We start from the raw sequence: 14,515 nt of genomic DNA on the forward strand, positions 1-14,515 counted from the left end.
CTTTGTTCTAAAAGAACGTTCACTTTTGCCAGCCTTTGCCCACCCTGACCGATCAGAAATCTCATCCCTTCCTCTGCCTCCTAGCAGTTAAGCCATTTTCATTTGGCAGTGAAGTCCGTATGTTTCACTGTTTGGAAAACAGAGACATAAATGAAAGCAAGTTTTCTGAAATCAAAAAAAAAGTGCATTAAACCCAGGAACTTTTTAATGCTATTTCATTTGGAATATACTTAGGACTACTGCTTTTCTTGAGACAGCATCTGAAAATCACCAGCAGCAGCAACACACGAGAACAGCTTTCCTGACCAAATGAAACATTATTCGAGGCAGGTAAATGTAAAGCTGTAGCCGTTCCTCTGACGTAAGGGCACATTTGATCTAATTGGAAAAAATATTTCAAGTGCACTGGGAATAGTCACTGTTAACTGAATGCAACAACGAAAAAGGAAAAAAGAGCATGCAGACCCGAGGGAATTACCAAATCAATTAACAACTAATTCAGGAACTAATTTCTGTATTGCCTCTTAGCACAAAACTGTATCTTTAATTTCTCCTGCAATAAGCATCACCATGATAGTCCTAACACACTCTGACGCTTTAAATGAGTTTACAAGTATCTCTTTTTGATTGGCTATATAACATTATTTCTTCACAGTTCAATGCAACCATAGCCAAGTGCTCTGAAATATTTAATTATACTGGTAGCTACCAGTTAACAATTTACAGAACCAGAGTGAGTACAAAACATTTTATAACTAGTAATCAACTAATTAAAAACACAGCAAAAATGTGTATGCTCTGATTATAAACAATTGCAGAGGAATTACACAGAAGATTTCAGCACTAAGAGTATTTGGCTAAAAACCATATTCTCGTGTTTGTACAAGCATATCTGGATACTGATTACTGTGATTAGACAGAAGTGTGACAGAGTAAATTACACCTCACAGTAGATATAAATAAATAAAACTATGCCATTTGCCAGTTCCTTGTTACTTGTGTCATTTCTGCGTTTTGGAAAGCCACCCTCCAGACACCAAGCCTCGATTGCAAAGAGCTATTTCGAAACCTACACAAACGCCACCAATACAAAACCAAAGCAGCAGCAGTTTTGGTAAGCCCTTTGGAGTAGAAGACCGAGCAGCAGCGTACCAGTGGTTTGGGTCTCCGGGCAAGTGAAGCACAAGCTTCGTCACAGGAGCTTTGCAGCACACCAAATTACCCCAGGCATGCATGTAATGAAGGCAAGCAAATCCTGGAGTTGTATGGCTCCTCTGAACCCATATGAGTTTGGTCATACCATGTATGGGCCATTTTTACATCACAATAACCTGATGCTGTATGCAGACGGAAGGGACGAGCCCTGGGATGAGCCTTAGCGCTCAGCAGTGGTGGTAGCAGTGGGTAGCAGTCCTACTCCGGCTACACCAGCTTCTTCCACCCTGTCAAGTCAGATGAATTAAGCAAGATGCTAAGATGGTTGCTTATTTGTTCTCTTTTGGTAGGCAAAGCAAACATTTACATTTACGAAACCTGCTGCAAAAAGCATTTGTTGACGTCGATGGTGGCTCTCAGGTCTGACACTTGCCTGAAGCACCACGGTGCTCTTCAGCGAGTGAGAAGTGAGCAAGTCGGTCTGACTGACTAGATGTGGCACACGATCGCTTCTCAAAACCGATTTCAAAGACACCGCCATACTTGCCGAAACCCAGGACCACGATTACACAGCACTCTGTGTTATTCTGCACAAAAATCAGGCAGGCTTTACAGTATTGGAATCTACCTGTATTTAAATCCTCTTTTTTGTTACGCTGTGTTTTAGCTTATTTTGGTATTTACTAATCAAGAGCCTCATCGCTGCTACTGGAGCCTCCCTGTGACAGGCATTTCCTTGGGGCCAGGGGCTGTGATTGAAGCTGGGTGCCCAGGTGGGACAGGGCTGGAAGAAAATCGCTGGAATTAAAGCAAATCCCAGTTTCCCTGAGATTCTCTCCACAGAGCAGCACACAGACGATGTATTAAGAGAGGTCACTACCAAAAAACAATTAAATACAACTTCTGTGCTTCAGCTTTTCTAAGTACATCTTAAAACTAGCACAGATTTTTCCCTGATTAGAATTTTGTTTCAATTGCTTCAGTTACACTCTAAGACCAGGGCACTTGTGAAAGGCTTGAAAATTGACAGCGCAATGGCTGGGCTTAACGCAAAAAAAAAAAAAAAAAAAAAGAAATTCTTGGGAGTACACAACTTGATTTAAAAGTTACTTTGAAGAATTACTGATAATGGCTTGCAAATCACAACACAACTTCAGTTGTTTCAGAAGTTTTGTGAACAAAGTGACATTGAGACAACGCTTCCCATTTGTTAAAAGAATTTGAAAATATTTCTTTTCCCCCCCAAGTTTGCTGCTCTCAGAGAATTCAGATGCACATTATGACACTTCAGTTTTCTTTATGCTCATCTACAGGAAAAACAGCAAGTTGCACGGCCAGGAACCAAACTCTTCCTTCTCCTAAGTAAATCACTTTCATCTACAGCTACACCATCCAACCTGCTGCCAAAGCCCCACAGGTATCTTGGTCCTGAAAATATTTCCCAATTTTATTTTAGAGGAAAAAAGAATACGTAATTTCAAAGATTACCTTAATGTTCTTAAATGCACAAATCTGGTAGGCAAAGGTCATTTGAAATATCACCTAAAAGTAAAGGCCAATAAGATATTCGGCTTTCGCCATTAATATAGCCATTTGCAAACAGAGAAGGGAATGGGTTCTGAAGTTCACCTTTGCAAGTCATGGATGGCAAATTTTTCATTATGTCATCAGTGTAATATTCAATGTTAGAACATTTATTTTTAAGCCAGACTTCAAATTTGCTGCTCCTAAATGACGTACCCAGGAACTATGCAGGAATCTGGGGGACACTTCCCTCTGTAAGCCAAGGGTTCGAGCAACCTGTCAAAATCAAACCCTGACCAAAGCTTCGGTGTTGCAGTTTTTGGTACCAGAGCAGTCAAGGTTATATAGTTCAGCTATATAATAATATGAGCATCTGCGATGAGTGCAAATGCCAAATACAAGAATTGCTGAAAGCAGAAAGTCAAGGCCAGCTCTTACGTATTTATTTACACTCTAATCTGGGAGGGAGGGGGTGAGGAGAAAAAAAGAGCACACAGCTGCCATCCCAAAAACAGACCTCCCATCTGCCACCCACGATTTGCATGTCACCTTCTCCAGGCTCATTTGTACTTCATTAACTGCCATTGACTTAACAAGATTTATGCAAATGACACCATAGGAGCTCGCTAACTCCCACTGCAATCAAGTGATTATGTATGTACAATTCTCCACAGCAATGAAAAATTAATACATGACAAGCCCACTCACCGCTGAGCTGAGCTTCTTGCTTTTATTTCTCTTGTCTTTTTTTTTTTTATTATTATTATTTGAATATGCCCTACTGCAAGACTGCAGAAAACAAAGTAATCTTCCCAAAATGCTGAAAAAAAAACCCAACATGCTAGAAAGTATGGCACCCTAAAACGTACAGCCTAATACATACTTCAAAATATTCACTCAAACCACCAGGAACGAGTCTTCATTTTCAGAATAAATGGGTTTTGAACAGAGGATACTCCTTATCCAGGAAGCCATCCACCCTAATTTTGCTCTAAGTGTACTACTAGGAATGCTACAGAAAGCAGCTTGAATATTTTTAGTGTCAGCTCCTCTTTCTCAGAAGTACAGAACTTTCTGTGGATTTTAACTTTGGGCCAATATTGTTCCAGACAATTTCAGACTCCCTCTGATTAGCAGAGGGTATTCAGACAGGATATGAGTAAGACTGCAGAAAAAACAATTACGTTACCAATCATTTTAGATTGTGACAAATAAATGAAGCAAAAGAGAAGAAACTCTGCAGTCCCCTACAATGTCCCCCAAAACATGGAAGGTGTCAAATGCAATCTTAGCATTCTTTCACTTTTTCTCCTTTTTTTTCCTTTTTGGAAAGTTAAGGCGTTCAAAGTCCTCAAAGGAAGCTGAGAGCACAGAATTTAAGGCATGCTGATCCTGCTGTATAAGCAAAAGCTAGGCTCTCATTTTACAACAATTTTTTTTCTTTTTTTTTTTTTTTTTTAGTTACCCCAAAAATTGACCTTCCTGAAATTTCATTCACCCTAGAGTATTTTGGCAAAAAAGTTAACACTCACATGTTAAAAACTTTTCATTGCTTACATTTGGGTTTCTGCTGGAAGCCAGAAGGATCTCCAGAACAGTTTTAAATGACTTAGCTGAATAAAACCATGTTTAGCACTGTAGCAAGAAGTAATTTTTAACATTTAGAAAGGACAGACAGAATAGGAAAATTAACTCTTTTCAACCAGATTGCTTCAAGTTAAAGAAAAAGCCATGAAGGACTGAGCTATTTCCTTGCAGGGAAACAAGACTCCATTTACAATTTTGCCTATTTACCCCACGCCCTCAGGGATTCAGGGGCAGACAACAGGAATTAAGCAGAAGGTTACAACTCTTGGCTTCTTTGGACTAAAAAAAGCAGCAGAAACCTACCCAGCCAGGTGTCCAAGGCATGCTATGGTCCCTTCTGCTGTGGTGATCTGATGCTCGGACTAAACCAACTCAGACCAAGTTCTCCTTGTGCTGATGTGACTCCAGTGGCTGTACAGGTTGGTATCTGTATCACAGAAAGGCTGTACTACAGAATTATAAGTAAATCTGTAGCTATGCCAGCACAGCTCACTTAACATAATGTGTATGTGCATTTAGAGAGCAACCAGGAGAGCAATGAAATGTCCCTGTCCCCCCCCCCCCCCCAAAAAAAAAAAAAAGCACTCGTCTACCAGTTTAAACCATCTCCAAATACAAAAAAGCGTCGCTGTTATATACATCAACCACAGCTACGCTGGTTAAACTGCAGCAACAGAGCCATCTCTGGAGAAAAAAAGCGATTGATGGGGACTTTGTGTCATCTCATCATGTTTTCTACACTTTCTTGTGATTTTTTTTTGAATATTCTGTGTTCTCTCCCCACCAAACAGAAATGTACCTGCTTAATAACAGTTCTTCCTCCCCACTTACGTGTACCCCTCTAGCTTGGAAGAGTTTTCGACATTTCCAATCTCCAATTGTTTTTTTTTTTTTTTTTTTTTTTTGGAGTTGGGAAATACTGCTTCTGACTTTTGGGACACCAAAAGAACAACCTACAGTCAGGCAGCAAGAAATGCATCAGAGAACCAAGCCATTGACTTCACCATCTGAACAGTCAGCAAAACTTTTCTTTTTTCTATCAGCTGTTTTTGAATCACCCTGTTTTCAAGTGCCACTAAACTTAGCATACATAATCCATGGTATTTGAATTTCAACCAGAAGTCTTCTACGGCTTTTTTATTCTTCAATTTGCTAATAAGCTCAACCAACACAACAAGCAGCAATTTGCAAGTACCTGTCTTGCCTGCAGTCTGTAAGGACTATTACTGCCATGCACATACCGTAAGTAGCTATAAAGAAAAAAAAATAGTGCTGACAACAAGCATTAAAACGATCTGGTCACTACATGCTTTTGAAGATGAGAGTATGTGCCTGAAGCTGGCAAAGGCATCTTGCTCAACAGCAGCTTCAAGAAGTCACGGGGCATTTTTCCTAACTGGAGGTTACTTGCGACTGCAGCATGGGTAGTGTGGCAATGTGACTCGCGGGCTAATAGGAGGAAAAACACTGGAAAACATGAGGACAAAGAGATTAAAAAGAGTCTTTTAAGAATATAATAAGATAGCTTTTCCACAGCAACACTGTGAATACTACAATCTGCATTCAACTTCTTGAAAGGAGATTTCTCTTTCTATTCAGTGACCATTTGTCACTGAAACATATCATGATGGAAGGGGTTTCTCATTGAAAGAAGCACAGTAGCATGACATATTACTGAAGTTTTTAGGTCCAAAAGTTCCTTTTCACATCTCCGTCTCATTCATAGTTAATGCACTAAATGAAAGAGACACCATCTTTTCTATCAGGAATTGCTACTTCCTCAGAGAAATCTCCAAGTGTCTCGCACCTGTAGGACCCACCAATAATACAGTCATATCAGCTTTTTAACTCATCACCACCTCTACTGATAAGAGCTCTCTAAATAGCGGGTAGACAAAAAGCTACCCCAGTGCTTAATTTCAGGAGCTTTTTCTGATTGTGAAAGACGTATACTAGCTCATAACTGTATAGTTTATTATCAAAAACCACTTCAAACTAACGCGTAGTTTCACACTGTAATGAAACATTGTCAGCATGAATACACATTGCTTTTCCAATTTAAATTAAATTCCAGGTTAAAAAAAATAAGTGTGTTTTCTTTTCTACTCCATCTTCTTTTACTTCAGCTGCTGGGTGACGATGGCCTCCTAACCTTCATTGAAGACTGTGTACAATGTAGAAATCCATTCTCCTGACACAGACCGCATATGATGCGGAACACCACTGAGACAAGCCCCCCACAACACTGCGTGCCATTCAGCTTCACTTCTTGCAGCACCCTTTCTGATACCTCCACGAGTAGGATATGCATCTACTGACTGAAGACCCGCTCAATTATTTGTTTAAACTTGCCTGTACATGACAAAATGAAATTGCCACGATTGGGATCAATAACAAAAGCAGACACTATGGAAAAAACTGATCACACTCTGTACATAAAGTGGGGGCGAGAGGGAGAATTTTTCAATGTAGAAATTCAAGGTGATTGTGGAGGATATCTCAGTCCATTGCATTATGCTGTGATCACACTCGCATTGCCCATCTTACCTGTCCTACAAGGGCGTTTTTAATCAAATTAATTTCATACAACACCATTTTAGAAAAGAACAGTGTGTACATCTTGAATAAATATTGGAAAAAGTCAGCTCCTCTGGCTGATTTTTTTTTTTTTTTATCCTCAGCTGTATCCACAGACCATTTTGTTTAATTAGCATTACCCAAAAGAATTCCAGCCTGTCTAACCCATCTCCATAGGACACAAAAGCTGTGGAAAAAATTGTAGCTTGTTTTACATGCCTGCAATCTCCTCCTCTGAACACAGAGCCAAATACTGAGCTTATCTGGTTTCAAACTGCTATTCTGAATTGCAGCATTTGATTAAAATTTGTCTGCTAAAGATTTCATAGACATGACTGCGCTTTTGCTGCATGATGGTCCCAAAAGGTCTTTTTAACTGCCTTTAGAAAGGAAATCACTACAAATAATTAAGAGTACAAAGCCATTTCCCCTCATTCCCGACAAAAAAAAATGTGAAGAAGCCCCCCAAACACACAAAAGCAACACCAACAGGAGAGCTGTGGCCACTTGACGAGAAGAGGCACGGACTGAGGAAAGGCTTGGGAACATGCCAGGAGGAGGCAAAGTGAGCCTCTGGAAGGTAGGAAAGCAACCAAAGGAGACTGGAAAAGACTGCAGGAAGAAAATGAGCTCCCCTCACTTGGCACTCTTGCTGTCTACAGCACAGTAGCTCGCATGAAAGCAAATACTTGCAAACGCTATTGCAGAAACTATTTGTAAAGCATCCCATACAAATGCTTAGTGCGGTGTTCGTAACTGCATGAATTCGGTGTAATTTAATTTGAAAAAGTAAATGATCTCATTTACCCAAACACTTTGCATTAGATTCCAGTATTGCTTTTGCCTTTCAAAGGAGCGTTCAGAGCTACAATTTAGCATTCAGTTTCCGGGCTAATGAAAGTGCATCTAGGCTAGTAAAACAGACCAAAACAAATCCTTGAATTCAAGTCCTGTTGTGTAATGAGGAAGTTTAATTAAGGCCACACATTACAGCTGTAAATGTTCTCTTATATAATAAGGTCTAAATGAAACTGAACCTAATCAAAGTTACAATTCCTTCATTAGCAAATTACAAACAAGAGTGCACAGCTGACACACCGGCTATGATTATCACAACTAATTGCCTCGTTGTTACAAACCAGCCTGAAACTGTGTTCAGATGTCCGTCTGCAATAGCAAATTAGGGCCACATCAGGCTATTTCTGCGATCACAAGGGGCTCTTGTACAGCGCGCTGATTTACCCCTGTCGACGGGCAGCACACGGCCCAATCAAAGCCCGCTCTACAAAGGCAGGCTTTGAAGCCAGCTCAGCCTAGAAACGCGCTCCATATGCAGGCCGGCAGACTGCACTTCATTAGGCCTGTTGTCACATTTTCCCTCTTCTTATTCTAATGATCCTATTTTAATACACATAGGAACCTCTCCTAATTGATGTCAAGTGAGTGACTTCCACATTCATCACCGGAGCACATCAAACAAATCTTGGCGCACAGGCTCGGCATCAGAGCGCTTAAGACCCGAGGTGTGTCTCCAACTACGGAAAGCAAAAAAAGTGTTTCGGCATACCTGTTTAATTGGGATTGCACGACCGCTTCCAATGCTATCTGTTCTGCTCTCCAGGACCTTCTTCTCTTTGTCTGGGTCACTCCCTTTCCGAGACTGCAGAGGAAAAAGAAAAAGTTTGTGCTCCGTTAAAGGTAGCTATTCACACAGAAGACAATTTTATTTTTTATTTTTTAAAAGCAATTAAAAAGTATTTTGAAACATAAATATAGACACAAAGCAGGAGGGGAAGAACCTACACGAGTACATGACTGTCCCAAAATTTGAATACTCCAAATACCCACATACTCTCTCTAATTTTTAACCATCCACTTGTTTGAAATGGGATTTAGGTTTAAAGAGTTAAAATTTCACTGCCTGAAGACTCAGCAGATCAGAAGACACATTTTTGAAGTTTCCAATAGCAGATCCAAAGAAGAATGAAGGTTCCAGTTTCTCGTTTAAAAATCTGATACATACACTTGTACATTTTTAACAGATTTGTGTGATTTTTAGAAAGGCTATCAGCTATTTAGAAATGTGATTTTATGATGCGGTCTTCGATCATATTGATTTTAACTCTTTCTCTGCTTTTGGACGGTTAGAAAGTTGGAATTTCAAGACAAGGTAGCAATTGATGTTGAAAAAAAGTTTTCTGCACACAGTAAATAAATATCAGCATAAGGAAAATTAAACCAATGTTTAAAATGACAGAAAGCCAGAATAAGGAAATTTAAAAGATAGGAGTGCCCTGAGGAGTAAGCTCCCTGTGCCTACTTCATGACTCTACAGGAATTTTAAGAAGTCATTCAGATTCTGGTCCATTATTGTGAAAGAACGCACAAGTATAATCATTTTGACAGATTTATTTTATTAAAAAAAAAAAAAAAAAAAAAGGAGCTGAGAGTCATCCTCCTTAATAACTGAACTGACAAGTGACAACTTCACTCCATTACTTTTCAATAGGAACATTACTCACACAATATTGAAAATGGGAAAACATTTTCATGCGCTTTTCAAATCCCAGATGATATATGAAACGAATACATTTGCGATGTCCAGTACCACAATGGAAAGTTAATGAAAACCAGGGTGCTACAAGATACTGGGTTTGATTTGCAGTATAAAAGGGATGTTTGAAAGACACCGGGATCCGGGGAGCGATCAGAATCGTGGATAGCTAATACCCGTTTTCCGTATTCTAGCATTCAGCGGGCGGAGGGATGGAAGGAGGAAAATGCCCAAAGCAGTTGCCTTAGGAGGCGAGGGGAGGGAAGGGGAGGGAAGAAAGCCCAGAGGAAGACTTCAAGTAACACCGTTCTAAGCAACACATTTACCCAGCAGGGAAGCCGTGCTTTTCCCGGCTCTGCCGGGAGTAGGCTCCTATCACTAGTTACTATGGTTAGGGGCAATGGAATGACATGCCAGGGAATTAAACAAAGAATAAATGAAAGAAAGCAAAACAAGTGGGAGGGGTGAAATCCGATGTTCAAGATAACTATTGTTCCTCTTCCTTCAAGACAGATTTCTGAATCTGAAAGTGCCACTTCCCAATAATAAAACACAAAACAATACTTCAATAGCGCAAAGCGTCCCTAAGTGACATTTTAAAGAAACTCAGTGAAGGTAGCCAAATCCTTGGGAGGGAAGTTGTCAACTTGAATGTTTCTTTTTATTTGACTTTTAAAAAGAAAGTATCCCATCTCTGAAAGGGATAAATACCTATGCACTAATTTTTATTTTGTTTTTAAATCATCACATTTTGTATTCCATACAAGTAACTGCATCAGGAAAGAACACTGCAGATAGAAGGGAAATACCTATATACAAAATACTGCCAAGTGCTAAACGTACAGAAATACAGGAATGTATATTAAGCAAATTCTGTCTTAGCTGCTGATAATTACAGAATACATACAATTTTCAAGGGGAGAATTTTATCTGGTTCCACTGTTTAAAAACAACAAAAATATATAGTAAAATTGATAGATAACCTGCTCTTTCATGGTTTTGCACCTATCCATAACGCACATCTTTCATCTTACATCCAGTAGACTAAAAAAAATCTAAACCGTTGTGTATCAACATTTGCTAGGACTTTTTCTGATGTCATGTTTACAAATTAAGTAGTTCTATTTAAAGCTTCATTAAAGGAAACCAGAGAAAGTCCAAAAAAAAACACAACAGAACAAAGCTGCATGAATATCATTTGACCCGTCTTCCCTTTGCATTACAAGCCATATGCAGATTTATTTTATTTTTACCTTACTCCAATCAGGACTGTGAAACAAGATTGCTTCAGACCCAGAATGATACAGCAGCTGGGTTTGGGCACCACCAGAATCCTGTCTCAACAGTCCAGAGAGCCCCAAAAAGTACAAATACTGATCTCCAATATACTGAGATAAAATGAACTCTAACTTTTAAGAAGAGACACTCTCACAAATCTGCAATAATGTAAGACAGGTAGTATTGAATATGAGAAAGGAGATGCATCTTACTGCACCTGATGTTCATTCGCCCCATACATAATCCGACAAGTAGTTACAATCAGTGCATTGCTCAAGTGTGAATCCTCACCTGTGCTACACAATACTATTTAGTTGTTCCTGTTTGTGCAGTGCACAAAACAAGACATTTACCCTTCTGCTTTATTTGATCTATTTTAAAGCCCTAGTAGAAAGTCAGCTATTGCTACGATAGCTTGACAGAAAACATGAATATCCAACAGTTGAAAAGATCACATACTGCATACAGTGCACTGAAACACAAACATCTAAAATTCTCAACCCTATTCCAATTCAAAATCTGTCATAGATTTAAGAAAAAAAATCACATCTGTCCTCTGCTTAACCAATTTTTCTTCTAACACTGGAAGATCTTCATGGAGAAAACTAAACCTATTACCTATGCTACATAACAAGGGTCAATTTGCAATTAAACAAACGTAAGCAATAAAGTCATAAGCAAGTAACAAGCTAGGAAACAAGCACAGCAAAAAAAAAAACAGCTAAAGTATTTTTGATTTCCCTCTCTTTTCATAACTAGACAGGAAATACTAGTCATCTATTTATTCAATTAAATAATTCTGGGCTACAACTTGGTTGATATGGTATGAAACCTTTTAGAGCAGGGTCGGTATTAAAGTATTTCAGGACAGGGATTACAAGGCAACTCTTTGCACTGCATTCAATATGACCAGATCTTAAAAGACAGAAATACTTCTGAAGAGACAATTTTTTTCCCCGCACCACTTATTTTTCCCTTATTTTTTCCCCAGTTATTTGGCATTAAGACAACTGCCAACATCCTCTGTATTAGAAAATTTGGTTCTCCCTGTGCTATCAGCTATCGCAAACCAGCCAGTTTAGCCTGTTTATAGCAAACACAGCTGATTTCATATTCTCCTCAGACCTTTGCCTCGACTGTAGATGTATGTGTTTCTCTTTATTCACTTTCTCAAATTTACACCTACTCAAATATAAATCACCCCCAGTTTTCCAAATGTCAACAACATCTAAACAGCCCTCACAGCGTTTTATGCATACTTAAGACAGGAAACGGTCGGCAAATGCTTTTGACAGACGCTGGAGTGGTCTCGGCTCTCTTCCCAGATTTATGACTGCGCTCGCAGTTTCTAGGATGACACTGACATCTAGTGGAGTTAATAACTCATGAGTACTCCTCAACAGGAGCCACTATTCCCGCAAACAGAGGGAAAAAATCCTCACAATTGCTACAAAATGTCAGTGTCAAAATTTGACAAGCTTTTGTATGACACTTTTGCATTTTTGTTGTTAAAACTCCTGGAACAAAAATGCATCATTTTAATTACTTCATGGGAGTTTGAAGAGGTACAGTTTTAAATCAAAATATCACTGACAAGATGGGCATACCAAGGGTGATCTATGGGATTCTGTGTTGTCACTCAGCACTCCATAACTATAACAAAACTTTTTACTTACTAAAGGCTGAAAGACAGATTTTGTTTAGATTGCAAAACTTTTTTTTAAAAAACATTTTTGTAAGTGTTTCCTGGATAAAACTGATGAGCTAGCTAGCTTTGGGAAGTAAGCACGGAGTCATCTTTAGAATACAAAATACAAACTTTTTATGAAAACTGGGAAGACATGGCTTTCTAAATGCAACTGATATGTAGCTACCATCACCATTTGTGTTTGTTATAAGGATTTGTTAGGGGAGTATCAAAAAAATATCACAAAGCTTTCAGCAAGACTGCTAAAATAAGGGAATCATCCCTCAAGGCTTCATTATTTCCCAAAGCAATTGTGCATACTAAAGATCGATCATAGTGGACCAGTCACACTTTCTATTTAGTAACTTTTTTTTTTCCTCTGCAAAAATCACATGGTCTGGGAAGAAAAAGTCATTTTAATCTCCGTCATATCTTTTAGCCCTGGAAAAATAGAAGTGCATTGAGACTGTATAGTAACAAAATTAGCAAGGGGTGGTTACTTTCCAGTACCCAGTGGAATTCCCATGCTAAACACTGTGACCTCTCTATAAACACTGGAAACTTCACAAGGAAGCCCTGAGTCAGCAGTATTATTCAGCACACAGGCAGGGTTTAGGAGCAGAGACACAGCTTTGTCTTTGATTACTGATGATAGGAAGGCTGCCAAACCTGGGAATCTAGACAGACCTCAGAATTCAATTCAGACAAAGGCTCCAGAATTCAACCACTGAAATTCCCAGTATGGACATGTCACCATCACTGTACTTAGTCTCTGTTTAAGCCCTGCTGTAATGCTAAAATGCTTTTGTTTTCAAGCCTACAGATCCATCTCACCGCTCCTGTCTGGATTAGACCAGCTCAACTCAACCAGGTTGAAGTTCAGGCCATCACCACAGAGCACTACTAAAAACACAGCAATAGTCTCTTCCTGGGCTCACTCACCGTGAAGAGGTTGGATCGGCGCTTGGACTGTTTACGGACAGGAGTTGGTGTGTTGGCAGTGGGAGGAACATCAATCCGTAGCTCCTTCTGGCTGGTGCTTGGAGTTGATGGGACAGAGGAGGAGTAATCACTTAAACTCCCTCCTCCATTACTGGTCTGCAAGGATTAAAGTTAGTTTTAAACAGTGATACACTGCTTTCAAGAAATTGCAATCCACAGCTGTCTTATTTAGCCCTGATACCTACAAATAGCAGCCTAAGCTCAGGAACACAGCAGGCCTGCCCTACTGCCACTTCTCCACCCATTTCCTTTCCAAGCCTTCATACATACATAATTTTTTTTCTCCATAGCCTTAATTTTTGAAAACTTAGGTATTTGCTGATGGATATTTTTATCTCCCTTATAAAATATGCTGAATAAATGTGGTAGGCACATTGTTTATATCCAGTTATGGGTATATTATGTAGAATGACAATTTCATTTGTTTCACTAATGTAAAAGTTAAGTAAAACGCTAGGGAAAAGCTGTAAATTCTATTTTTCTACTTCAAAACTGGTAGCCCAAATTCTGCCTCAAACCTAAGAAAAAATACCTAGTGCAATAGAACTGCGTAACTGGACTAAATCCTAGTCTGGAATCATCAGTCCACTGAGAACTAATCAAGAAAATTAAAAAAAAACAATGTTGTGAACACCTATGGTGGTAGTAGGTAATTGAGACATTTGCTGAAGCCATGAAATCCATTAGTACAGGGATACAGAATCTAAAGGAAGACGTTCCAATTTATTCAAAATAGTCAAAAATGTAAAGTTACATCATAGTCTCATGAGAAATGAAATAGTCACTCAGTAAGCCTATAAACCAATTAATGAATTGATGCAACAAGCAACTAATAGCAGGGAAGTGAAAAAACAGACAGATTGGAAAGTACCAAAACGTGATTAAAGTCTTGATTTTTATTAGCTATAATAAAGGAGTACTAAAAATGATGCAGACGGTCTGGAAGCACAAAAGCACTTTTTTTTTTTAATCAGGTGCATGTTTATCCTTTGAGGGTATACTGCATACGTTGAGAAGGGACTGATGCAAGGCAAAGACTGAAAGTTCTGTATGCCTTTGAAGAAAAGCTCAACAGGAGAGCAGCAGCGTGCACAGGTTTTGGACAATTTGGACAACAACTCACAGGTAACTTACGAGGGGAGAAATAAAGG

General features: G+C 39.1%; 1 protein-coding gene across 7 annotated transcripts in view; it reads right to left on the minus strand.

Moving 5' to 3' along the window:
* AGAP1 (ArfGAP with GTPase domain, ankyrin repeat and PH domain 1) overlaps nucleotides 1-14,515 on the minus strand; it is a 354,680-nt gene that overhangs the window by 175,652 nt on the left and 164,513 nt on the right. For 6 of the 7 annotated variants that reach the window (XM_082763868.1, XM_082763867.1, XM_082763866.1 and 3 more), the window contains 2 exons: nucleotides 13,305-13,460; nucleotides 8,411-8,503 (listed from right to left, as the gene is read on the minus strand). In XM_082763868.1, the coding sequence (XP_082619994.1) occupies nucleotides 8,411-8,503; nucleotides 13,305-13,460 (249 nt within the window). The remainder of the gene's footprint in view (nucleotides 1-8,410; nucleotides 8,504-13,304; nucleotides 13,461-14,515) is intronic. The other variant, XM_082763864.1, reaches the window with a different exon arrangement.

The sequence above is a fragment of the Aythya marila genome, assembly GCF_965140915.1.
Source record: "Aythya marila genome assembly, chromosome: 6".
NCBI classification, from domain to species: Eukaryota; Metazoa; Chordata; class Aves; order Anseriformes; family Anatidae; genus Aythya; species Aythya marila.